We start from the raw sequence: 25,237 nt of genomic DNA, 5'->3' as shown, positions 1-25,237 counted from the left end.
CTGCTCCTCCCCAGCCTGGCAGGGAAAGGGCTGTGAGAGACGTACATGAAAAGAAGAATTAAACCCGGCTCATCTATCACACCTGATTTATGGCTCCGTCAGCCTGGGAAGGTGGGAGGAATTTTTCCCTTTCTCATTCCCCACAGCACACCTTCCCGGGGTTGCTGTGCTGAGCTGAGATCCCGCCAGGCTGCGGTTTGCAGCCGCGACAGCATCACTCACTGACCCGAGCCCAGGGTCTCAGTGCCCAGCACCCCAAAGCCTGAGCAGGGGCATGGACCCCAGCCCCGGTGCTCGGCTCCAGTCTCTGCACAGGCTGACGGCTCCTAATTAACCCCTCAGAGCAGTTGCCATTTTCCTTTTCCAGCTTTCCTTTGCCGGTGGGACGAGCCTGTGCCGCGGCTCATCAGTAACGGGACAAGAACGGAGAGGGGATGCACGGGACCACGAATATTCATGGGAATCCATGATGCCAGGGGCAGCCTCGGAGGATGGAAGAAGGGTCCCCAGGCAGCTGAAAATGTCTTTTTAATGACCTGGACATGGCGTTTCGAGTCCTTTAAATGAAACCAAAACGTGACGGCAAAACGGCGGCGATGCATTTGGCGTCCCCGATGCCAGCCCCGCCTGTAGGAAGAACTCGACCCAGCATGTACCAGCCCTTGCCAGGCTCCTCTGACCCCCCTAAGAGCTCACCGAGAGCCGAGAGCCGCTTGGAGCATCCCGCTGCGGGCGGTCAGGATCCCGGGAGCCCGGCCGGGAGCCGCTGGCCGGGCAAAGGGCAGGCAGAGGGGTGCGGACACCCCCCTGTCCCCCGATCACACCTCCGACTCCAGGCTGGAGAGCCGCCGCCAGGACCCGCCGGCGCAGGGACTCGCCACCCCGCGGGCCACCAGCGGCTCCCTCCTGTCCGCCCCCACCGGCCGCAGCAAGGCCAGCTCCCCTCGCCTCCCGCAGTCCCTGCAGCCGCTGTCCCGGCGTCCGGATCCCCGCTCGCAGGGGTGCAGGCCGGGGGGCTCCCGGGGCGGCGGGGACCCCCGCACGAGGTGTCTGGCGTACAGGGGCAGGTTGGGGTACGAGTTCATGCAGGCGTGGGGAGCGCACGCCGGCACGGCGGCGGTGGCACGGGGGTTTTGCCGGCAAGCCTCCCGGTAGGACGGCAGCCTGGTGACGGGCGAGCGCGGTGGCAGCCGGCCAGTGGCCTGCGGGCAGCGGGAGCCGCAGCCGTAGCCGGGCTCGCTCTCGGGGAACAGGTCGGGCACGTCGGGGCGAGTGGCCCCGCAGCGCCGCAGCCCCGCCGGACGCCGCTTCTCGCCGCGCTCTCCGGGAGCCCTGGCCGAGCTCGCCCACCGGCTCAGCTTCTCCCGCTCCATCACCGCCGCCTCCGGCCGCGCCGGCTCGCCCCTGGCTCTGCAAGTCCTGCTGACTTTGGGGAAGGCTCCGCGAGAGCAGGATGGAGGCAGGAAGGCGCTGCCCGCCTCCCGCTTCTTCTCCGCTGCCGAGAGCAGCCGGGGCAGAGTCCCTGAGCCCCGGCGAGCCCCGTCCCTCTGGAGCAGGGCCGTGTTTGGCAGCCGGTCCCCCCGGGCCGACGGCCGCTTGTGCTCCCTGTAGATGTCCGGTGGTGGGAGGTCCCTGGGGGTTGTAGGGGGCGGGAGGGGAGCCCCGACATGGTTCCCCACCAGCATCTGCTCCCTATAATCCCCTCCTGGAGCAGTCTTCACCAGGAGGTGGGGGAAACCCGTGAGGGCTTCATCCCCAACACAGTCACCCCGAAACTTCAGGGGGTGTAGCAGGTGGGGGTGCTCGTTTGCCTCTCTCCAGTTCTCCTCCCCGTGCAGACGGGACTCCACGGGGATGGGCTGGGGCAGCGGCAGCCCCAGGGGAGCGCCCTTGGCAGCGCAGGTTCTCCCCAGCCTCTCTGCGGGGCCGGGGGGCGGCCCCCGGTGTGCGCCGGTGCTGTTCTGCACCACGAGCTGGGGTGTCCTCAGGGAGAAGGTGGTCTGGAGGCGCTCGCTGTGGTTGCTCCAGTCCTCGATGGTGCGGGTGGCCTGCTCCAGTGAGCCGCCTACACTGGCCGTTGTCACCATCTCCTTGGCTGCCTGCAGCATTTTCAGCACGTTGGCCTGGGCTGAGCTGGCAGTGACATCGGGTGTGGGCACCCGCCCAGGGCTCGACATGGTCTGCACCCCATTGAAGCAGCTGTAGATGCCCTGTGGGGAGATATGGGAGCCACCTCATCGTCAGCAAGGTCAATGGGGTCCTGCCCCCGTGAGCCCACCCTGCTGAGCTGAATTCATGCTGCTGAGGCTGAGGTAGCTTCAGAGCACTGACACCCCCTCCCCAGCATCTCCAGCAGTTGTCATTGTGGGCGGCACCATCCTTTATCACCCCTTTCCCCAGGGATACTAATAAGGATGTGGGGTCATTCTCAGGACTGAGCCCCTTCCCCAGAACCTGGCTTTTCTCACCAAGATCTCACATCAACAAGAACATCTCCAGTCCTTCCCACGAAGGTCAAAGGACAATGCCCACCAAGCTGTGTCCATCCCTGTGACACCGTGTAAAGACATTTGGGCCCCTCAAAAGCCCCTGTGAGTATCCCTCACCCTGCTGATGGCCAGGAGGAAGTCAAGCTTGTGGGACTTGGGGACGGAGTGACGCAGCTTCCAGTAGACAAGGTGCTCCCAAGCAAAGACCAGCAGGCTCAGCCCCATGGCCACCAGGAGCATGTAGAAAACCCCAGCCATGTTGTCAATGTCCAGCTTGCTGCTCATCACCTCATTCTTCTCATTCTGGCAGATCCCTGACAGCCAAACTGTCTCCAGCTTCTGGGTCTCACCTGGAACATGCACAACAGTGCAGGGAGTGAAAATCCACCCCTGGGATTTTTTTGGGATCTTCCCAAGAGCATCCCTGCCCCTTTCCACCTTACTGTGGCTGGAGGAGGATAAAGAGACCCCTGAGCTTCTGGAGCTACAATCAGCTAATGCTTGCTGTTGCCATTGGCCTGAGCATCCCACCAGTCACTCGTCCCTCTCCAGGGTCCTCTTCTGACTCTGTCCCCCACCCATGTGCCAGCCAGCCATGCTTACTGTCCTCTTCCCAGGCTTCTCCTCAAGAGAATGTTGTGCACAGCCATCTCCAGGATTTTACAAGCCCAGAGGGAATAACACCCACAACATGCAACGGATTTCATACCCCCTGAAAGGAGCTGGTGAAGTCCCTCAGTGCCATCCTGCCATGAGGATGTCAGCCGTGAAGGCTGCACAGGGTCTGAGGACCAAAGTCCTGTCCCCTGGGTTAATCTGCAGGGCAGGGGTGGGGTGAGGATGGGGACAGGGCTAACAAGAAGCTCATGCAGGCACCCACCATCTCCTAGGAACTGGAGCAGGGCCAGGTCGATGGCCCGCTTCCAGCGCGAGTCCTTCTGCAGGGCGATGCCGTAGCCCGTGGTGGCAAACACCTTCCCGCTGCCGATGGTCACCAGCTTGCAGCCCTCGTCCTTGCCTGCCATGTAGTTGAGCACTGCTGCGTCGTAGATGAAGGCATCCAGCTTCCTGCTCCACCAACAGGAGGAAGGGTGAGGGGGGGTCTGAAAGCCTGGTTTTGGGGGGAGGACTGTGCCTATTTGGGGAGCTTTATCCCTTTCAGAAAGCTGTAGCCCATCTGGAGGAGATTCTACGTGTTCTTGGGGGTCTCTGACCCATCCTGGAGTGCTGTAACCACACTTGGAGGGGAAGTACCCTTTGAGGGGAGTTGTGTACCACTTGGGGGAGCCATGCCCCATCTGGGGTGAGCTGCATCCCTTTTGAGTGGAGCTGTATGAAGCTGTACCCCATCTGCAGCAGGTTGTGCCCTGTTTGGGGGTCCTGTACTTCATCCAGGGAAGATGCACAGAGGCATACCCTGTCTGGGAGAGCTGTACCCAGCCTGGGTGGCTCACATCCAACTTCTGGGGGGGTTGTACCCCAGTTAAGAAATCCCTTCTCCATCTGGAAAGTCCTATACCCCATTCCAGGGAGCCATAGTTGTTTGGGGGTGCTGTATGCCATTTGGAGGAGCTCTGAGAGCCATACCCCATCTGAGGGTTCACACCCCATCTCAGGGAGCCATACCCCATTTTGAGGCTGGTGAGGGCATCCTCCACAGAGCGCTGGTTGTACTTCACCATGTGGGTGTGCATGTCGGGGTAGTTGCTGCGGATGTTCCTCTCGGTGCTGCCGTTGGGGACAGTGCCAAAGCGGAAAGGTGGGTACTGCTCCTGTGGCTTCTGGAACTGCAATGTGGAGCCCCAGGGGGTGGCATCACACAGTGCCCATGTCTTTCCATGTCCCCAGCATGTCCCCTCCCCACTGCCAGCCCTCTCTATTCATGCATTCATGCCCAGCCAACTGGCAGTGATGTGCAGCTCCACACACACCATTGCCAGTAACTTTAAGAGGTTATTTTTTTTAGGTATTTTTTTAGGGTTCCCACCCCAGTGATCAGCCCCACCTTCCTGTCACTCAGCCCCGACACAGTGTCAATGTACTGCTCCTGGATCATGAAGGCAGCCAGGTTGGCTGTGTAGCTGGCGAGGAAGATGACGGCGAAGAAGGCCCAGATGAGCACCATGATCTTGCTAGTGGTGCCCTTGGGGTTCTCGATGGGGACTGAGTTGTTGAAGACCAGAGCCCACAGCAGCCACACAGACTTGCCAATGGTGAAGGAGGGACCTCCTGGCCCTGCAGGGACAGAGGGGAGAGTTGTCAGCCCAGCCAGGGACGTGTCCCCCTCTCCCACCTCCCATCTCCCACCTCCCCAACTCACTCTTGCCGCTGGTGAGGTTCTGGTTGTAGCCAACAGGGCTGAAATACTCAAACACGAAGACAGTGATGGCCACCACAGTGAGGCACATGACAAACATCATGACCCACACAGCTGGGCTATAAGGCTCTGCAAAGCAAGCAGAACTTAGTGAGCCTCCAACAACAGCCCATGGTCCTCTGAGGACTGCCAGGAGCCCTCCTGGATGGATGGGGCTCATCCTGCATATTGCCCCTCCTTGGAGAGGAGTTGGAGGCTGGCAGCACCATGGCCAAGCAGTTCCACAGGGAATCAGGAGGGAAGGGGGTTGCTGCAGAGCTGGGGGGTGCAGCCATGCTTCCCTGCCTAGACCAAACTGGGTTCTCACCAACAGGGAGGTGTTTACAAAATGCTGCTCATCTCCAGGGTCACTGCAGGAGGATTTCCCATGGGATCACAGGTTGTCCCCCGTGATGGTTCTGGCTACAGGACTGTGCCTGCATCAGGTACAGAACCAGCCCCCCAGCCCTGCTCAGCCCTGGGGAGAGCCCCCTGTGAGTGGGGACAGGCAATGAGCCCCTGCCTGCCCAAGATGATCTGGGATGGAGCAGCAGGAGCGCTGGGGATGCATCTGAGCCATCAACACGCGGCCGCCGAGGTCCATTTGTCAGCATGTCCTTCGCTGTCAGGGAGGAGAGGCCTCCCCTGACGGAGATGTGGCTCATTAGCACAGAGTCAGGAGACATGGGGACATGGGGACCTCAGACCCTGGCCCTGCAAAACCAGGGCAGGATGCTCCATTTGTCCCTGGGGCTGGTGAAGGTGACCCTGTTTCCATGGGAGTTTGGGCTCTGTGGTGTGGGGGGAACAGGACGAGGAGGATGTGCCCAGGCTGATGATCCCACCTTCCATGCATCCCTAGCACCCACCTGCATCCTCCCCACACAAGAGTGCAACGCCAGCTGAGCTGGGACATTGCTGCTGTGCCCTTGCCGAGAGCCGGGAGCTCTGCCCGAGCTGAATTTCCTGACGACCTTGGCCAGTCTCCTCCCCTTCCTAGGCTGCAGCTTTGCTGGTGTAAAACTCATTAAATAAAACTTTTAGCACTGGTGGTTTCCTACACTTGGCTTAACCACTGGCTCTGGTGACAGTGGCAGAGATGGGTCCCCAAAGCAGAGCTCCAAGCTGGCAAATCCCCCCACGTCCCCATCCTCGCTCCTGCACACAAAAAATGAAGAGGAGAAAACCACTGAGCCCAGCCTCAGTCTCCAGCCTCCATCTCCATAATAAAAGGATTACTCAGGCAGGGGAGGAAGAAGCCCCAAAGCCGACAGCACAATCTCCTTCCCTTATGGCTTAGGCTTTTTTTTTTTTCTTGAAAGTTATTAAAACTGAACAATATTTCCAATTTGCATTTGTGGGAAGCATGGGATGAGCCTGCACAAAGACAGGGGGACACAGGGCTCACCCAGGAAAGCGGAGGGGGACACGGTGCCATTGCTCCGGGCCACCATGACGCTGATGCCTGTCTCCACAAAGGGCACAGAGAAATCCACAATCTCGGACCGCTCCTCATTGATGGTGAGGGAGCCGATGGCCATGTCTGCACGCTTGTAGTACACCTGGAAAAGGGGCAGGTGGGCTTGGGATGGGCACAGGGACAAGCAGAGGGACCCAGACCACTTTCCTCGGGCATTTCCTCATGTCCAGCATTTCCAGCTTGAACTTCTGTGTTTGTTTTTTTTTTTTAAAAAATAATATCTTCCTAAGTGAGCAGTGGCACACCCCACCTGCTGTGGGGTTGTAAGTGTTCATCTGACTCCTCCTCTAAAGAGGAGCTCATGCCAAGCTGTCTCCTGCCCACAGTCCCACCACAGACCCCATCTTCACCAGGAAAGCCCCAGGTCGGGGGTGAGTGGTGCCCTCCAGGGAGTTTCAGAGTGGGGAGACCCCACTGAGCCATGCCCATCTGTACCTCACCAATCATGCCATTCCAGACCCCACGGACGATCTTGCCGTGTTTGCCATTGGTCACCAGGTAGAGGTCGTAGGAGAACTTCACTGCCTTGGCCAGCTTCTTCAGGATGTCGATGCAGAAACCTTTGCAGCACAGCTTAGTGTAGGGATCCACAAGGCCATTACCACTGGAAACATACCAGGAAAGATGGGCTGGACCAAACAGAGATGCTCTGAGCACCCCGGACATCACAAGCCAAAGGAGTGGTGGCGAGAATTGCCGAGCTCCATGTCCCTGCTCACCTGTGGGAGGAGTTGGTCTGCTTGCGGCAGGGCACGGTGTTGCGCACGCAGACGCCCGTGCTGGGGTCTGTGTTCTCCACAATCACAAAGGGTCTCTCCTCCAGGGTGGCCACTGTCAAGTGGCGGTTGTCGACCACGGGCTGCATGAAGGAGCCGTAGCGGGGCCACACCGGGTACTTCATGTGGATGATGCCTTTCTCCCACTTACCCACCTGACCCCAAGGGAGAGCACATGGTCACCCCAGTGAGGGGCTCTGGGGGTCACATGGCCATCCTCCCACCTTTGGGGCTTATTCCTGGTGAGCCCCATCTCAGCATCCCTTTCCCCACACACCTCTGGACCACTGGGTGAGGTGTTTCCTCCTGAGCCCCAAGCTTCACACTCAGGTGAGCACAAACCTGGCCAAACTTTACCCAAAATACCTTCAAACTACAAAAAAACCTTCCATACATCTTGTTTCAGATCTAGTTGCTTGCCTGCTGTTTTCCAGAGGTGGACATCTCCATTTCTGGCTTTTTTTTAACTTATCAACTAAACTGCAAGGGAAAACTGACAACTCTTGGCAGAGCTTTGCTGCTCATCATTGCTTCAAACCCCCACCATGGCACATGGCTACTTTTGGGACCAGCCATGTAACTTTTGGGTTTTTGCATGGTACAACCCACCCCAGGGTGGGACCCCAGCTTGTGCATGGCCCCAGGCTCACCCTGCCCAGCCACCCCATGGTGTGCCCATCCCAGGGGGCCTGGGGGTCCTACCATCTCCCAGAGCCGGTGCTGGTTGAGCGTGATCACCACCATGGTGGGCCTGATCAGGTAGCCACCTTCATTGAAGGAGAAGTCCCGGTGCTCCCATGTCACATTGAGGAGGTGCCTGGTGGAACACAGAGCCTGTAAGCCCTGCTCCTCCTCCTCCTCCACCTTCACCCAGGCTGCCAAAGGTCCCATGGAGATGTGGGGCTGAGAGCTGGGGACCAGCTTTAGCCCCTATAGCTGGAGAAAGCTCTTCCAGCAAGGAGACACCTAGGATGATGGCTCACTGCAGGGCTGAGAACAGACAGACTGCCACAGCAACCCCAAGGTGCCACAGAGCTATGAAACACCATGGAGACCTCTGGGGGTCCTGAGCCAAAAAAAAACCATGGGAAAAGGCAAGGGAGATGCTGGGAGATCTCCGTGGAGATTCTCCAGGAGAATCTGAACAAAAAAGCGTGGACTACCCGCTGTAGCCCTCAGTGAACATCCCCCTTGCTGCCCACCTGCTCCATCCCCCTTCTCTCCTGCCCTCTCCCCTCTCCCCCCATTCCACACCCATCCCAGGGAATCCTTGAGACTCACCGGTAGAAGCTTGTGTTGGTGTTGGTGGCTCTGGTGGGGGTCCAGCAGTCCCGCCCTACCTCTGGGAGGTAGCCATGGGCACGGAAGAAGCTGGCTGCCCCCATGGCAATGATGGCCACGCCGTCTCGCACCTTTTGCCGCAGGCTGAGTTTCCAGCTCTCTGTCACCACACTGATGAGGCCGACAGGGAAGGAGGAGGGTGGCACCTCCATGTTGCCCACTGTCATGCTGGGCACAATCCAGACATATCCTGGCCCCACAAGCCCAGCTTGTTCTGCCATGGAGAAGAGATACTCGGCCTCCTCTCGGGAGCAGTAAACAATGAGGACCTGGGCATCGATCTGGCGCAGGAGCCGCTGCGTCCTGGAGCTGCTCTGCTCCTGGCTCATCTCGAAGGTGAGCACCTCCTGCAGCTCCCAGCCGAAGTAGCTGGCATCCGTGAAGGAGCGGATGACATCCAGGAAAATGTTGTAGCCTGGGTAGAGGCTGGTGATGACAGCAAAGGAGCCCCAGTCGTATTCCTCCAGCACCTTGAAGATCACCTGCATTTGTTGCTCAATGGAGACACCCAACTGCAGGAAAGCTGATCCGGGCTCCTGTGGGAGAGAGATCAGGGGCTGCTCTGGCATCATGATCCAGGTCTCCTGCACCCATGCAAGCCTCCTTGAATTTGCCATCATGAAAAGTTCAAGATTGCCATGAACCAGTGCCGTCCATGGGCTGGAGACACCCAAAATCAGACTAATCCTGCTCCAGAGAACTTCACCCCATGCAAAGTGTCAACTCCTGCAGCCTCACATGCATTTTTTAGGATATTGACCGAAAATTCCTCCATCCTCCAAAGGAGATCATCAGTTTTTCCTTAAATCAGGAGAAGGAGGTGGGCAAGAGCTCTGCCAGGAGCATAAATCCCATCCCTGCTCCATCTCACTACCTGCAGCCAGAGCCTGTGTGGCTCCTTCCCTCCTGCTCCACCTCCCCAGCCATCTGGCCTCTCATTAGCAAACCTTAATTGGTCTGATTCTGTCTTAAATGATTCAGCGAATGGCAGTTTCTGAAGGTCACGTGCAGGCAGCAGGGTTTTGCCACCCAGACCCCCTCCACCTCCAAAGAAGTAGTCTGGGGTGAGCCCCAGGGAATCCCAGACAGGGAGGAGGAGACAGATCCCTCCACTGACCCCTGGAGAAAGCTGCAGAAAATCACCCAGACAGCAAAGCCATGGATATTTTTCCATTGCTCCAGGCTCCATCTGAGCCCTCTACACCCGCCTGAGTCCACTGCACCAAGCAGAGCCCACTGCACTCACTGCCACCCACCCACAGTGAGCTCGAGGTGCTCCACAAGCACCAGAGGATGAGATGGTAGGGATGGGGAAGAGATGTGGGGGTGCAATCCAGGGGGAATGGACCCCAAACCATTATGCAAGAAAAGCAGAAAAGCTGTTCCCTGAAGAAGGGCAGGATCTCCACCCACAGGAAAGAGCAAGAGAAACCTCTCCAGCATCCAGGCTGGGCAGGGTGGGATAAGCCTCTATGAGATAACCCAAATCCCCACACCCAGGACCCTCCAGGCTGACTCCAGCTCTCCCAGACACCAGCAGTTCCCAGTAGGCAGGGGACAGTAACTGACAGTGTCTGATGGCAGTGAGGAGCAGAGAAGACAGAAATCCTGTGTCAGCCGTGGTGCACCTGAGATCACGGCCACAGCTGAGCAAGGATTCCTCATGCTGCCCACCCGGCCATTCCCAGGCTGGATCCAGCCCCAACAGGGCAGGAGAAAGGTAAGGTTGTGACAACCCTTCCACTGCCCCAGTAGCCCCAGTGCCACCAACCCAGCATCCCGTGGTGAGCACAGGAAGCAGCACACCAGGGAAGATCCTTCCATAGAGCATTGAGGTCCTCTCTCACACCCCATTAACAGGGCCCCTTCTTGAAATCCCTGCTATGTCCCACCACCCCTGTCAGCAGCACTGCCACAGCCACTGATCCACCATTCCTGCCCCTGATCCCAAAGGCTGCAGCCCAGCAGTTCCTCTGCCCTCCAGCATTCCACGTCCTCTACTCACCCCGTTCTAACAGTTCCTCACTTCTCTCATGCCCCCTGGAAATACCAAGTGAGTACCTCACCTTTGGGGTCAGGACCACTGCAGACCCGCCACTGATGCTGATGATGGGGACCTGGGTCTGGGACGAGATGAAGTCAAGGATCTGGGCCACAGCCTCCGTGCCCACGTTGTCTTCAAAGACAATGCCGTGGATCTTGTGGCCGGCGAGGATGTCGCAGATCTGGGTGAGGAGGGTGCTGGGGTTGGTGTTGTTGACGACTACAGTGATGGGGTGGATCTCCAGGGGCATGTCCAGGAAGCTCTGGGAGCTCAGGCGGGAGCGGATGTGCAGGGGGTAGGATGTGCCCCCAAACACCACGGCCACGTTGACCACTGGCTCCTCAGGGCCTGGCAGCAGGATGTCTGTGAAGGCAGCCGAGCAGCCCAGCACCATCGACAGTAGCAGAGTGTGTGCCGGCGCTCTGCCCATGTCCACCAGCGTGTCCCTGCCAGCACAGGACACAGCCCCTCGCATCCAGCCACACACCAGGACCCCCAGCCCCACTCGCCCCAGCCCCCTCCACTGCCCTCGGGCATCGTCATTGAGGGTTTACCCCAGGGAACGAGGGGATCCTCATCCCTTGGACACTGGATGTGCAGAAGGAATAACCACAGGGTTGTACTCACCACCCACTGTACACCTCAGTGCTGTGTCACTTGTCTCTAGTCTTATCAACCACTGACTCTTCAGAGCCAGTCTCTGCTTCCCACCACCACCCTGTCCCCATCTCATCATCACTGCCTCCCTCCCACTGCCCTCCCACCCCATCCAAGAGCCACCACTGCTACACTGGCCCACATCATCCCTTCAGCCAGGGACAGGGATAGCTGCAAGAGGTGCCAGGAGGGGCTGTCAGCTCCTTGGTGCCTCTCTCTGCAGCAGACACCTTCAATATTCAAAAGCTTTGCCCTTGAGGGATAGTTCAGCTCTGCACCCTGCTTGTTGAGATTTTGCAAATTACAGTCACTGAAGTAGCTGGTTCTCTGCCTGTCCCCATGTGTGTCTCCCTCCCATCACCCTACCTCAGCCTCTTCTCTGCCACAAAATCCCAAGCAATGCACCTATCTGGCTCCATATCTCCAAGTTTTCCCTCCAGGTTTTCCATACCAGCCTTCAGCTTTCCTTCTTCTTTACCCCAGTGTGTGTCCCCTGCTGGCGGTGCCAACCCAGATGGGACACCCTTCACACTGTGTCTCTGCTGGCTGCACCCCAAATCCAGGCTCTCAGGGGCTGTTTGGGCACATCCTCTCTGCCAGGTCCCCAGTTCTCCACTGCCAGTGGGTGCTCATGCCGCAGCAGTTGGGGTGACAGTCCCTGAAGGGGGACACATCCCTGCCCACAGTCATGCACCCCTGTGCTGGAGTGCACCTCTCAGAGACCACCAGCAAAACCAGCCACCCGTGGCCAGGGGTATCCAAGCCCCTCTGAGCCTCATTTCCCCCAGGGCTGCCACCCTCGTGCCAAGCTGGGCAGCAGGGAGGGTGACAAGCAGCCCTCCATAGTGGCACCAGCCACGCACCAGTGTTGCTTCATGCAGCAAGGTGCCAGCTGGTGCTAAGAAACGTCACTCGCAATTAAAAGCTGCTGTTGCTTAACGTGTCTCCAGCAGAGCCAGATGCTCCTCTCGCTGAGTCCCGGCTGGTTTTGGAGTCTGGGCTGCCCCGGTGACCTGCACCCCAACACTCCTCTGTGCCGCAGTGGCGGACACCCTTTCAGCACACTGCGAAAATGCCGCCAGCATGTTGGACTGAAAATGCGGGATATAAACCCAACAGCTCCTGGGCTGGGCACCCTGCAAGAGCTGCTCGGTGCAGATTCGAGCACTGGGGCTATCACCTCCAGAGAGACAGGGAGCACAAACCACACATTTCCCATGGCTACCAGCAAGTCTCGGGCACCTGTCCAGGCACTGATGCTCAGCAGGCAGCATCTCTCTCAACCAGGTGAGTTTCATCAGGGAATCATCCACCCCCAGCACCCACCATCACCCAGGGGGTTCACCCTACCTGACTGCATCCCCCACCCCACTCCACATCACAGCTGGCAGAGCTGCAGGAGCCACAACGCCACACCGATGGCCGCAGCCAGGGCCCCTTGGCCAGAGAGGGCAGCAGGTGAGTCATGCCATGCTGGCAGTGTCCCATGCTCCGCCACGGCCAGCTCAGTGGCAGGGCAGCCTGCACTGCCTGCTCCTCACTGCGAATTCCCAAGTATTTTTAGTCCTGTGATAAATAATTCATCAGGAATCGGGCATCAGCTACCCGAGCAGAGAGGATGGGGAGCAACACGCCACCCAAAACAAACAGAACCACCCTGCCAGCAGCGCTGCCCATCCCAGCCCTCCTCAAGGACATTTAAATATACTCTGGGCCCTTCTGGTGATTGATGGGGTTTGCTTGTGCCAGCCCTGGCACCTCACCTACTCCAAGCCCTTATTCTCCTCTTCCTCAACTCAGCTCTTGCCCAAGCTCTGGAATCTCTTCCAGTGCCGAGTAATCCAGGCACAGACTAGTGGTCATCCCTTGTGCTGCCAAGCCCTGTCACCCCCTGCTCCTGGCTGTGACTGGGGACAGGCTTCAGCAATCTGGTTTCCCATGGATGAAGCCACAGGTGGAAAATATCCCCATCCCTCACGGCTGGAACGCAACGGCAGCAACAGACAGGAGGTGGGCATGGGCTCATCCCATCAGCCAGCACTGAGACAATCAGGGCAATGAATTTCCATCTTTCCCAGGACTCTGGTGCCACCACACAGAGTCAGGCTGGCTCACCACAGCCTTTGGCGGACACGGAAGAGGACGGAGGGTTTTAAAGCCAGGGGCTTATGGCTGGCCAGGGCTCCATGTGCAGGTTGGAGACAGAGCTGCTCCAAAATGGCCAAATTTGGGAAGCAAAGGGGAACCACCTCCTCCAGCCAACACCATGCATTTTCAGCCCATTGTTTCTCGCACTGAGCTAGAGCAGTTCAGGAGAATTTGGGATTTTTGGGGTGACGACAGATTGCAGGAAAGTAGTGGAGGCTGAGGAGAAACTGAGCCCATCCTGGAGCCCCGGAGATGGGGCTGCTCTTGGGCTCAGCACAACACAGCAAAGCCCCTGCTATCTTCAAAGAAAATCCACATTTTCCCACCACTTGTAGGAAGCACTGCAGAACTGGTCCCTCAGGAAAAGACTTTCCCAAAAGGGAGGTTTTCCAGCTGGGTGAAGGGCCAGTGGCCAGTGATGGAAGGTAGCCATGGCCAGGAGCTGGGCAAGGCAGTGCCACCTCCTTGCAGCCTTCCCAAAGACCAGAGGACACCACAGAGAAGCTTGGTGGCTTTGGCACTTGTGTTTTGTTGCTTTGGAGTAGTTTTGAGCAGGTTAACCACCTTCCTAGGCATAACTTCCCCTGGTGCACCAAACTCACAGAAACCTCATGCTAAAGGCACCAATAGAACCCCTACCTCTCACCAGACCCTGAAATGTCATTTTAATGCAACAGGGAAACTTTGCTCCTCATTTTATGTCTCCTTTTTTGCCCTTACTCTTCCCCTGCTCCAAGAGAGGGAGAGCTCATGCAGATATTTTGACCTCAGGAATGAGAGAAATAAAATTCCAAAATGCAAAATATCATTCAGGAAAGAGAAACCTTATCTCCCCCCACCACCACCACCAAAAAAAAAAAAAGAAAAAAAAGAAAAAAAAAGCTTCCAAGCCTGAAATCAGAGGGAAAAGGCAGCCTGCGCCAGGGGATGGGGAGCTGCTGCTGATGGACGGAAAGAGCAAAGCCAAACCTGGCAGGAGCCATGTGGGGAGGAGAGGGGGCACAGAGGAGGCCACCGGGATATGCCAGGGCTTGTCATTGCCCCCATGGGGACACTCCTGTGGAGCCAGGAGACCTCCATGAAGCCCCTCAGAAAGAGAGAAAGCAGCAAACACAACTCCTCAGCATCCCCGTCCCCATGCAGGGGAGATGACTCGGGAGAGAGAAACACCGGCAGCTCCCGGCAAGCATCGTCTCCTTTCAACCTTCATCCGTCACCAGCCGGCATCACCCTCCTCTTCTTCATCACCCCCCCTTCCTCTCCCACAGCTCGGACAGCAACAGTTGCGGCCCGGGGGCTGCGGGCCGGGGCGATGCTGAGGGCCCCGCACACGCACGCACCGAAACGCAGCTTAAAAAGGTCGAATATGGATTAACCAAAAATAAACGCCAAGTGTCCTGCCTGCCGCTGGGTTACGCAAGGTGGCGGCGGGGGACACAGGGCTGGTGGCACCGAGGGAGGTCTCCTCAATTTTTCCTGCCTCCTGCACCCCCAAACCCCCCCAGAACAGCGCCCGGGGTTAGGGCTCATTTCCGTCCCACGCCCGGGATGGGGAACAGGAGCTCAGGGGATGCGGGGGGTGGCTGAGGTAGGGGAAGACCCCCACCCCACCCCAGCAGAAACAGCCTCGTCCCTAAAAGTTGCTGGCGGCGGTGGCGGGGCGGCAGCGGAGCCCGTCGGGCCCCGCTTGCCCCCGGCCCGCCCGGTACTTACGGGACCGCCGCTGCTCGGTGCCTACATGCCCCGCGGCTCCGCCGGGGCTCGTCCCAGCGGGGACTCGGCTCTCCCAGAGCTTCTCCTCCTGCGGGGCAGCCCCCCGGGGCAGGCTCGGGCCCCGCCGCGGCTGGCGGGGGGCTCCGGCGGCCGCCGTCGGTCCCGGCTCGTCCTTGGCGGCGGCGGCGGCGGCGGCTCTGCAGCGGCGGCTGGAGGCAGGGACGGCAGCCGAGGAAGGAGGGAGCGGAGCGGGTGTGTACGGGGGGGGGCCCGGTGGCAGCAGGTGTCTCGGCGACCTCCGAGCCCCGGCAGCCATCTCCCCCCGGCCCGGGAGCGGCGGCGCTGCCCGAGCGGGACGGTCGGGAGCAGCGCAGGGGAGGGATGCGGGGATGGAGGCTGGGGGAGCCCGGGGGCGGTGGAAGGACAGGACGTGTGTCCTCCCGCCTCGCCGCAACTTCGGGGCTGGCCGCCAGCCCCGGGGGAAGGGGGGCGGGGGGGGACGAGGGACGGGCAGCCCTCCCTCCAGAAGCCGGCCCGCCTCTCTTGGCGCCAGGGCCGGCCCCGGTGCAGGAGAGAGAAGGGAACAAGACCCCTTCCTTGCCTTCGCCCCTCTCCTCCATCTCCAGGAGCGAAAACCCATGGGAAAATGGCACAGACGCCCCCGCCGGGCACTGCCCGTCCCTAGCCCCGCTGAGGGCTGGAGGAATGCGGCTGGACTCATTCCCTCCGCCAGTGTCTTCCATCCCTTTCCTGACTGAACTGGTGGACACTGGCCAGCTGCCCACCATGGTGCCTTCCAGCCGGTGCGGGACAGCCTCAGGGTCCCCATCGGTCACAGGGAGGGGGGTGACACTGAGCAAAGCCTCCGCAGGCAGCAGCATCCTCCAGCTGTCGCCAGGGCCAGTATTAAAGCATCAGCTGATCCCGCAGCACTGGTTTAGAGCAAGCCAGACTGGGGGACGGGGGACGGGGGGGAAGAAAAGGGGAGAGATGCAGTAAAGGAAGGGGGGAGACGGGCAGGGGCCCTGCTGGGGCTCCCTTGTCTCAGTGTGGAGCCCGCTCTGCCCCAAAATGAGCCAGTGGCTGTGAGCAAAGGGACTACGGCTCTGGCAGGACCTGGCAGAAGTTAGAGCCCAATTCAGACCACACCGTGTGGGGCAGATTCTCCCAAACCTCCCCATGTCCCGTCTCAGAGCCCACAACACTGGGCATCACCCCGAGAGCACCTGCCCTCTCCACCGGAGCTGCGAGCCAGCAGTGCCCGTGCCCAGGCACTGACTGCCCTTCTGCCTTCCTCAGGGACAGATCCTGGCTCGGGGACAGGGCCACCCAAATGGGTTGTTGGGTGTCTGCCACCCAGGCTGGCACTGCAGCCACCTGCAATAGCATCCTCGTGGCTGCTGGGCTTGGAGAGGCCATTTCCACAGAGGTTTCAACTTGCCTAAAAACCTTCTGTCTGTGCTTAGCCATGAGCTGTCTGATGCAGGGAGCTCTCCACAAACCATCCCTGGTCCCTGAGACAGCCTGGCCATCTTCTGTCAAAAAAAAGAGGAAAGGGGAAAATGCATCTAGGGCTACATTTTAATCCCTGTAAAGCAGTACCCGCTCTCTCTGCAGGAGAGCTCAGCCAGATCTCTGAGGCTGCTGCAGTGTGAGAGCTCAGGGCAATGGGGAATGCAGGATCTATCCTATCCTGGCTACCTGCTGGCCATGTCCTGCTCCCCCAGCCTCAGGCTGCCCACCTCTGCCTGGTTTTGGCATCACTGCCCACTCTCTTGCCCAAAGAGAGGTTTAAGGGTTGGCAACAGGTCCTCAATGCCTCAAATTTTTCTCCCAGGTCAACAAAAGAGCTGATTTTGGGTTTAACATTGAAGAAGGCAGTGGCTTTATTTAACCCTTACTGCTGCTTATGATCCAGCATGGCAGGGCCTGTGGGACCAGCTTTCCAGGAATCTGGTCCTTTGGGGCTGGCATAGAAGTGCTTGGCTGTTCCCATGCCTTTATTACACCTCCAGCAGCTCAGGGTCTTCATTTTTCTCTCCCAGGACTGGCTGCTCTCTGCACTGGATCCCTCAGAGGGTCTTGGCTCACAAATATTTCCCAGTAGAGCTTCCAGGTTGATTGAGGGGGGCAACAGTGACCCCACACTTGGGACAATCCCCAGCTCCACCGTCATGTCCATGACTCCCCAGCATCCCCATCCCATGGGACATTTAATCCCCATCACAGCCCAATCCCCACACATGAGACAGAGACAGCCCCAAGTCTGGTGCACATCTGGGCACAGCTGGGAGGTGTCTGCAGTGGGGACAAGCAGTGGAGGGCAAGGACTGGTGGTGACACTCTCATGCCAGGCTCCCCAGACATATCTCCTCTCCACTGGGTCCAGTGGCTGGCAGTGAGCAACTGCCCTGAGAGCCCAGCTCCAGTTTTGCAGTTTTCCTGTCAAAGTCCTTCAATATCTTAAAAACAAAACCCCCAATGTTTTTCTTTGTGAAAAGGCAGTGAATTCCCAAATCTAACCTGCTGCTGGGTCTGGGTCACCAGACAAGATGCAGCTTGTGGGGACTGTTCTGCATCATCAAAAAAATGTATTGGTGCATTTAAACACCCAAAGTCCTTTCTATATTATAAAAATAAATAAATAAGAATAAAGAAAGAAGGAAAAAAAAAATTCTCTGATGACTACAAAGGTCCAGGATTGGTGGGGACAACACAGGCACAAAGTATCTTTCCCCACTTTCATCTTCCTCCTTCCCACAGCTGTGGTAGTGGCCCAGTGTGTTACCCTCAGCATCCCAGCTGGTCCCTTATCCACAGCACAGACCAGCAAAAGGGAGCCCAGCCAGCCTCTCCACCACCTCGTCACCTTTCCCTGGTATCTCCTCTTGCAGGAGGCTCTCTAAGCAGGTTGATAAATGCAAGGCACGGTGCTCCAACAGCTCCTGGTGTGCAGCCACCTCCTGCAGGGAAGAGCTTGCTGGCAGCCAGGCCAGGGGAGCAGGGGGAATGTGGAAGGGTCATGTTGGGACCCTGATGTTTGTCCAGGTTTGCACTGGCCCAGGCCAACATCAGTCAGAGAAGTGCCCTGGGTTCCTCAGAGCCCACTGCAACCGCACTGGCATCTCACACCCTAAACTGGGGTAAACCTCCACATCCTTGCCCCAGCCCCCCCCCATTTCAGTTCCCTCAGAACTCCAGCCTTGCAGAGCCCCTGGGAGCTCCTACCTCCTGCATGAACCTGCACCCCAGACTGTATTCAAAGCACCCACCCCCAGCCAGGAAAGCAGCACACCAAGGCTTTGGTATCTCCAGCTCTGAGAGGCAAACCCCAGCATCAGCCTCCTGTTCCTAGGAAAGGATCAGTGTAAGGCTTCTAACCCATGTCCATCCTAGACCAGGACTTGGGGAAAGAGAGGACCTGCATCTGTGCACTGCCAGCACAAAGCCAGAGCTGTCCCTGGAAAGGGAGGCTGGCATCTGGATAACACAACCCTCCTGGGCTGACATCAGATGCCTGCAGGTCCCACTGCCAAAGCTGAGTCTTGCAGGTGACACTTGTGACACATGAGATTTGGCCATGGACCTACACCCATTCCCTGCCCTGCACTCATCCTGGCCCTGCATCCATCCCAGTCCTTCCTGTTGGCTGCCAACTCCCCCTTTCCAAGAAGTCTGGCCAGAAATTAAGAAGGTCTGAGTCCAGGGGCTCCTATTCCTGTCTCTGTCCTGTTTGGTCTCCCTTAAGATGTAAACAGGTGTAGATCTTCCTCCACCCTATACTAACTTGAGCTGACACCTCCCCCATCTGCTCTATCCACCAGAGAATTTGGGTTTCAGTGCTTAAATAATCACATAGAGTTGGCCAGTATCTTGGATCCCAGCAGCCATAAAAGCAATCAAGGCGGAGTGGAGCAAGGAGAAAGGTGGGACAGAAGTCATGGGGATGATGCTGCGCATGCCTGGCACAGATCCAGTGCAGGTCCAATCTGGCACAGCTACACTCTGCTGCCACCATGTCCTACCCTCACAGTAATTAAGGCAGCAAAAATAAACAGGGATGGTTTTATCCCTGCAGGTGTAATTCCTCCCCCTGGGGTGGTGTGTGTCTGCAGGGCTGCCCCAGAGGCAGGGGATGAGGCAGACAAAGCTGCTGGAAGTGGAAATTTCCCAGGAAGGAAGGATATAACTTCTTTCTGGGGTGTAACTCGCCATCATCCGCCAACAACTTTATCTGCTGCTGTCGTATCCCTAAATAACTCCTGGAAACAGCTGCTTGGAGTTTGCATCTCCTACACCTCTGCTCCTCTCTTGACCTTGGGAAATGGGCTCATGCAATTCCAATTTCCAAAGTCATTCATCCCAAGCAGAGGGAAAACATCTGGACTTGCAGCTCCACTACGTGACCCTGCACAACCCTTCAACCATGAGCCAGAGTCTGGCAAGCACAGAACCCTGGCAAGGCTGAATCTGTAAGATCAGGTGTGGAAACCATGAGTCTGTGGTGGGCCTGGAGTCAAGGATGTTCTTGGGGTCCTCTGGGAGAAGGGATGATGTTGTCCCTCGGATGAAGTGGCTTCCTGGGCACAGTGGGGCTGGTATCCTGCTCCAATGACCCCGGAGCTTGGTACACCAACACGTTCTCCATCCCTGCCCAGGGCTGGGGACGGACACGGAGGGGACGAGCCGTAAGGGATGTGCCTGGGAGAGCAAGCAGTGAGGGTAGGTTGAGGCAGGGGCCGGAGCTGTGCTCAGCCAAGGCGCTGAAGTCAGCACTCTCTGGAGCCATCTGTTCCCGGCGAGGTCCCGGCTCGCCCAGGCTCCTGGCAGCGGGTGCCGCAGTTTGGTGATTGACGTGGTGAGAGGCCGGCGTAGAGCCGGACGGTGCCTCTGCGCCACGCCAGCTCCGGGGACGGGGCTGGAAAATTCTGTATTAGCCACGGTGGGGAAAAGCCTTTTCAACCATTTTTCTGGTCGCGTGAGCTGGCTTTTAAACAGCAACACAGCTCCTCAGTGTCAGGCCAGAGATGCGACTCAAGCTTCTTTTTCCCTCATTCCAGAGAGCAGGAAACCTCCTGCTTTGTGGGCTCTAAATTGGAAAAGGCCAACCTCAGCAGAGAGGCAACTAGCAAAGCAAGTGAGAGATCTGCACTGGTCTTCTGGGAGTAACTGGAAAATGAAACATCAGTAGGAGTTTCTGGGATGTGTCAGACCTGCTACTCCAAGGCATGAACCCATGGGCAGCCCACGAGCCCAAGGAGCTGGCCTGGACAGTCTTCAGACAGGGAAACTGAGGCATGGCAGTGCAAACCAGCAAGAGGAAGTTGCAAAGACCCAAATGCAGCCATGCCATCACCCTGCAGTGTGACGAGCTCAGCCCCGTGCCAGCCTGGCTGCCTTGCAGAGAGGCACACAGGAGACAGCAAGGAGAGCGAGGAGCAGGGAGCCGTGTCCACCAGCTCCCCCGGCCATCGCTCACCACATGCTGACCTCCAGCAGCTTTGTGCAGCCTCATTAAAGCTAAGCTGAGCCATAACTCATCCAAGCAGGGCAATCCCCATGCAGAGCTGGCAGCAACGACTTTCAGTGTTTCAGGTCTCTTTCCAACAGCAGATGGGTGTCACTCACAGCATTGCCTTCCCAGCTCCTCACCTGCTTTAGAAAATGGCCTTGGAGCTGCTCCTGTGGCACAGGAGGAGAGCACAGGGCGAGGGCTGCCCTGTCTCACCTCGGCGGCGGGGACACTCCTGGGGCAAACACGAGGCTGTTCATGCCTAAAAGCAGAGCCCGAATGGAAGCGGGGGCGTGCGAGGGCACCCCAGGCTGGCCGGAGCCCCGGCGGGCAGCGGGAGCGCTGGGACCCCCCAGCCCGGGGGTGCCGCTCCGGGTCACCGCTCCCGGACAGCGCTCCCGGACAGCGCTCCAGGGTCACCGCTCCAGGGTCACCGCTCCCGGACAGCGCTCCAGGGTCACTGCTCCCAGACACCGCTCCAGGGTCACTGCTCCAGGGACACCGCTCCAGGGTCACCGCTCCCGGACAGCGCTCCAGGGTCACCGCTCCAGGGTCACCTCTCCCCGGTCACCGCTCCAGGGTCACCGCTCCAGGGTCACCGCTCCAGGGACACTGCTCCAGGGTCACCGCTCCCGGACACCGCTCCCGGACAGCGCTCCAGGGTCACCACTCCAGGGTCACAGCTCCAGGGTCACCTCTCCCCGGTCACCACTCCAGGGACACCGCTCCAAGGTCACCGCTCCAGGGTCACCTCTCCCCGGTCACCGCTCTAGGGTCACCTCTCCCCTATCACCGCTCCAGGGTCACCGCTCCAGGGTCACCGCTCCCAGACACAGCTCCAGGGTCACCGCTCCAGGGTCACAGCTCCCGGACAGCGCTCCAAGGTCACCGCTCCAGGGTCACCGCTCCAGGGTCACAGCTCCCCGGTCACCGCTCCCGGACAGCGCTCCAGGGTCACCACTCCAGGGTCACCGCTCCAGGGTCACAGCTCCAGGGTCACCGCTCCAGGGACACCGCTCCAGGGTCACCGCTCCAGGGACACCGCTCCCGGACACCGCTCCAGGGTCGCAGCTCCAGGGTCACCGCTCCAGGGTCACAGCTCCAGGGTCACCGCTCCCCTGTCACCGCTCCCCGGTGTGGCCTCCCAGCGCCACCTAACGACACCGGGGACAGGGACCGGGGACCTTCCCGTGCTGCACGCATCCCGAGGAGGAGCGACGGTAAGGACAGCGGTGGGAGGCTGAAGGAACCAGGACACGGGGCTGCGGCCTGGGGGCTCAGGCAGCAGAGGAAAGGGAGCTGGAAGTGTTGAATAAGAATTTATGTGATTGTAACCAGCCTCTCTCTGCCCATGAGGCTCAGTCATCTGTCCCTGCCCTTCACTGACCTTCACCATGCCACGGTTTTCCCACAGACCAGCTTTAACCCCAGGGCCTTGGCCAAGTTCAAGGCTGAGCCAAGTCACTCAGCTCAAGCACTCAAACACAGCAAAGACAGACACTCGTGTTAATCTGTTATCACTGCCCAAAAACTACCCTGAAGCATCCTCAGTTTGGGAACAGTCACATGCCAGGCTCAGCACGAGCACAGTGGTCTTTAACATGGCTACAAAAGCACCTTGGCATCAACATCCAAGGCGATGTGGAAGAAAATCCTGGGGAGGATCCATCTCCTCCCTTCCCAAAACCTTCAGATTTGATGCAGCCACAACCCCTTTGCTGTCCCATTCCTGGCTACTCTGCCAAGCTGAACTGCTGCTCCCCGTGGCAGGTGCAGCCCCCCTCGCCTCCACACCCCTCTTCCCAAAGCTCTGATTCACCTCAGAACCCAGCACTGATGTAATCTCCTGCTCGAGTTCAGTATTAGGACTGCATGAGCCGCAAGACGTAAGGACAACCACATCACACAAACAGCTGTTCCACAAAAGCTTTATTGCTTGTTTGAGTACGAGTTCCCATTATCACATTTCCTGAGTTTCTTAATGAGCTTTCAAATGAGATTTAAATAGAAAAGGATGGGAGAGAAAAAGGGGAAAATAGGGAGAAGTCAGAGATCTCCCTTCCTTGAGATGAGGTGGGAGAACAGTGCCCTGTGGGCAAGTCCTCTGCTGTGAGAGAGGGCTGGGCTGAGGTGGAGGTTGCCCTAGCTTGATTTCCCCTCTGCCTCCATCCCAGAGGCACTGTCACTGTCACCATTTCCACAGGCTGGGGAGGAGGGGTGGCAATCCTGCAGTGCTCTGGCAGGGAGCACGGGGGGGTCGGAGACAGCCAGGGAAGGGGCCCCGCTGACGCTGCCCCTGCGCCACGGATAAAGAGGAGATTACAGCTCACGGCTTGTAATCTGGCTTAAAACCTGACACCGTCACCGTAGGCAATCTGGGCTAAGAGAAGCATTTAATAAGCTTCAAAACACACAGGCCAAAAAAACATAACCCCACCAGCTAAAGGAGAGAAAGAGCTCAAGGCACTGCTTGCACCAATCGGCACTTGCAGGTAATGATGGACACAGGATCCCTCATGATCCAGAACAAGGCAATTACATGGTTGTTATCCCAACTGCCCCACAAAACAGAACCCAGCCTCTGCTGGGATTTAACTGTGGGAAGCAGAAAGCAAATGAATGCCCTCTTCTGCTTGTGTAGAGCTCACAAGTGGAGAGCACCTGGGGCTGCCTTGCCTTGGGATGTCGCAGGAGCCACAACACTTTGGGTGCTGCTCCAAGGTTAAGGCAGTGGCAGACAAAAAAGCCAGACTCAAGTTGCAGGTCGATTTTATCTTCCCTGGAAGGGTTTATTTAAAAAAAGCAATCATTATTAAAAGATGCCTGCTCTGGCATGAATGACAAGGCAACAAAGCCATTTGGCTTGTGGCTCAAAGGGGAGGCAGCAAGACACAGGGAAGCTCCTCCATGGACCTTGTTGTGTGAAAGTGGCTGGCCAGGAGTCCCCCAGGTACACACACACCTCCCCTCAGTGCACTGCACGATTCATTAATGCTTTGAAGACAGACAGGAAAGAATCATGCCCAGGAATGGCAGCTGGCTGCAGGGATGTGAGGCCAGCCAGCAGCCTCTGGTCTTGAGACTTTGGGAGCCCAGAGTTCATTGTTATCAGAGAGGCTCCAGTGTCACACACCCCTCCAGAGCCACCAGCAGCCCTGGACACAAGCCCTGTGCTCCCAGACCCACTGGTGCTGCCAGGATGGTACCACTGGAGCAGCGCCACGTTCCCACCACTGCTGCCTTAGTGACCGATTATCTGCAGCATCTCCACAGGATCCACAATCTTCTCCCGGGGTTTGCCAGCAGCTTTGCCTCTTGCCACTTCAGCAGCATCAATCTTCTCCCAGTCCGAGAAGGAAACAGGACGGACCCCTGGGTGATGGTGAGAGACAGGAGAGAGAACTTAACCAAGCAAGAACAAGTTCAGCCTCACCACTCCATTGGCAGGGCCCTGATGTGGCAGCAAAGCTGCCCTTTTCTGACACGGTGTCAGAGCTCAGCCTCACAAAGGAGAAATAATTTCTAACGCCACAAGGAGAGGGGTGGAAGGTCCCAGTCGGCTCGGATCAGTCAGACCTTTGTGAGCTGTAACAACAGCGAGCACAAACCACCTCAGGACAAAATGCTTCCAATTCACTCTTAAACCACAGACAGTTTTAAGAGGCAAAACACACACATACACACTTTAATTGAATGTCTTTAAACACAGCTACAGCAGATTACTCTCCTGGGCATTTTAATCTTTCCCCTAACTTGCTTGGAAGGATTACTAGGAAAACCACTCAAGAGCAATAGCTCACTGTCTCGGCAGCTGACAGTGACATTTTACTCAAGGTCTGTGCTGCTTTTAATGGCCCTTCCCAGAAAGTGGTCATTAACCTTAGCAATGACACAGATATTTGAGAGAATTCAAGTCCTGCTCTCCCTGGGCTTTGGAACATTGAAACAGCAGAAAAATCCATTCCCATGGCTCAGACTCTGCTCCCTCACAGATCCAGGAGGAGTCTGGCTGTGTTGAACCTTCCTGCTGGCTGCTACTGAGCCTCACACTGACCTCGGCTGTGCAGGATGCTCTCCACAAGTCCAAAGCCTTCTCTGGAGGGGGATATATCCAGCACACCCCCCTGGAGATCCTCCAGCACAGACTGGGCAGTGTCAAAGCTGTCGTTCATGGTGGTGATGATCACGCCTGTGGGTCCTCTCTTCACCCACCCGCTGCAGTACAGACCTGCAGGGGCACATGGAGCAGAGAGGCTCAGGTCAGCACATGACCCTGGATCCTTCTGGCTGAAAGTTCCTGCCCTGTTCCCCACCTTGGTGGTGTGAACAGACCCTTAGTGCTGTGGCAGGAATTTGTGTACATACAGATCAGCACTAAGCAGCTGCATGGGCTGTGTCACTTTAGTAACAGGATGCAGTAACACCCCCATGCTAAACCAGACAACCCTAAAAAGAGATGGAGACTGGCCAGCTCTTAACCCCTGATAGAGGCAGCACATTTCTTCAGTTTCCACTCTCAAGGTGTGCAATATCCATGCCCTTGGTGAATGAACTTCCCACCCCAAAGCCCCCCAGCTGTGCTCAGAATGTCCCTGTGGATACAGACCTGGGACACCCTCCACCCTGCCCGAGCTGTTGGGGATGACCCCACGCTGGCTGTCGAAGGGCACAGCTGGGTCCAGCGGCAGGCTCCGGTAGCCAATACTGCTGAGCACCAGCCC

General features: G+C 57.9%; 2 protein-coding genes across 2 annotated transcripts in view; both read right to left on the bottom strand.

Moving 5' to 3' along the window:
- Positions 1 to 750: 750 nt before the first annotated feature.
- On the bottom strand, positions 751 to 15,448 carry GRIN2C (glutamate ionotropic receptor NMDA type subunit 2C). Its single transcript, XM_023938960.2, has 13 exons — positions 15,005 to 15,448; positions 10,509 to 10,932; positions 8,383 to 8,978; positions 7,804 to 7,918; positions 7,045 to 7,256; positions 6,761 to 6,929; positions 6,254 to 6,407; positions 4,810 to 4,935; positions 4,495 to 4,724; positions 4,116 to 4,276; positions 3,370 to 3,557; positions 2,607 to 2,839; positions 751 to 2,210 (listed from the first exon to the last, which is right to left on the bottom strand). The coding sequence occupies exons 2-13, from the start codon at positions 10,914 to 10,916 to the stop codon at positions 819 to 821; spliced, it is 3,984 nt and encodes a 1,327-aa protein (XP_023794728.2). The 5' UTR covers positions 10,917 to 10,932; positions 15,005 to 15,448; the 3' UTR covers positions 751 to 818.
- A 7,832-nt stretch (positions 15,449 to 23,280) lies between these two features.
- Positions 23,281 to 25,237, bottom strand: part of FDXR (ferredoxin reductase) — an 8,263-nt gene continuing 6,306 nt past the window's right edge. The window contains exons 9-11 of the mRNA XM_086857768.1: positions 25,123 to 25,235; positions 24,571 to 24,744; positions 23,281 to 23,888 (exon numbers count right to left, since the gene is read on the bottom strand). Of these exons, the coding sequence (XP_086713894.1) occupies positions 23,758 to 23,888; positions 24,571 to 24,744; positions 25,123 to 25,235 (418 nt within the window). The 3' untranslated portion in view covers positions 23,281 to 23,757. The remainder of the gene's footprint in view (positions 23,889 to 24,570; positions 24,745 to 25,122; positions 25,236 to 25,237) is intronic.

The sequence above is a fragment of the Cyanistes caeruleus genome, chromosome 19, assembly GCF_971803275.1.
Source record: "Cyanistes caeruleus chromosome 19, bCyaCae1.hap1.1, whole genome shotgun sequence".
In the NCBI taxonomy this organism is placed as follows: Eukaryota; Metazoa; Chordata; class Aves; order Passeriformes; family Paridae; genus Cyanistes; species Cyanistes caeruleus.
Note: the sequence above shows the minus strand (reverse complement) of the source record. Positions and strands in the feature narration are given on the sequence as shown.

Excerpts from the sequence above, each read along its gene's own strand:
- GRIN2C (XM_023938960.2), bottom strand. The coding sequence starts at position 10,916 with ATGGGCAGAGCGCCGGCACACACTCTGCTACTGTCGATGGTGCTGGGC. Across the intron at positions 4,277-4,494 it reads CGGGGCTGAGTGACAGGAAG|TTCCAGAAGCCACAGGAGCA; the intron begins GTGGGGCTGATC and ends TCCACATTGCAG. Across the intron at positions 2,840-3,369 it reads GCTCCAGTTCCTAGGAGATG|GTGAGACCCAGAAGCTGGAG; the intron begins GTGGGTGCCTGC and ends TGCATGTTCCAG.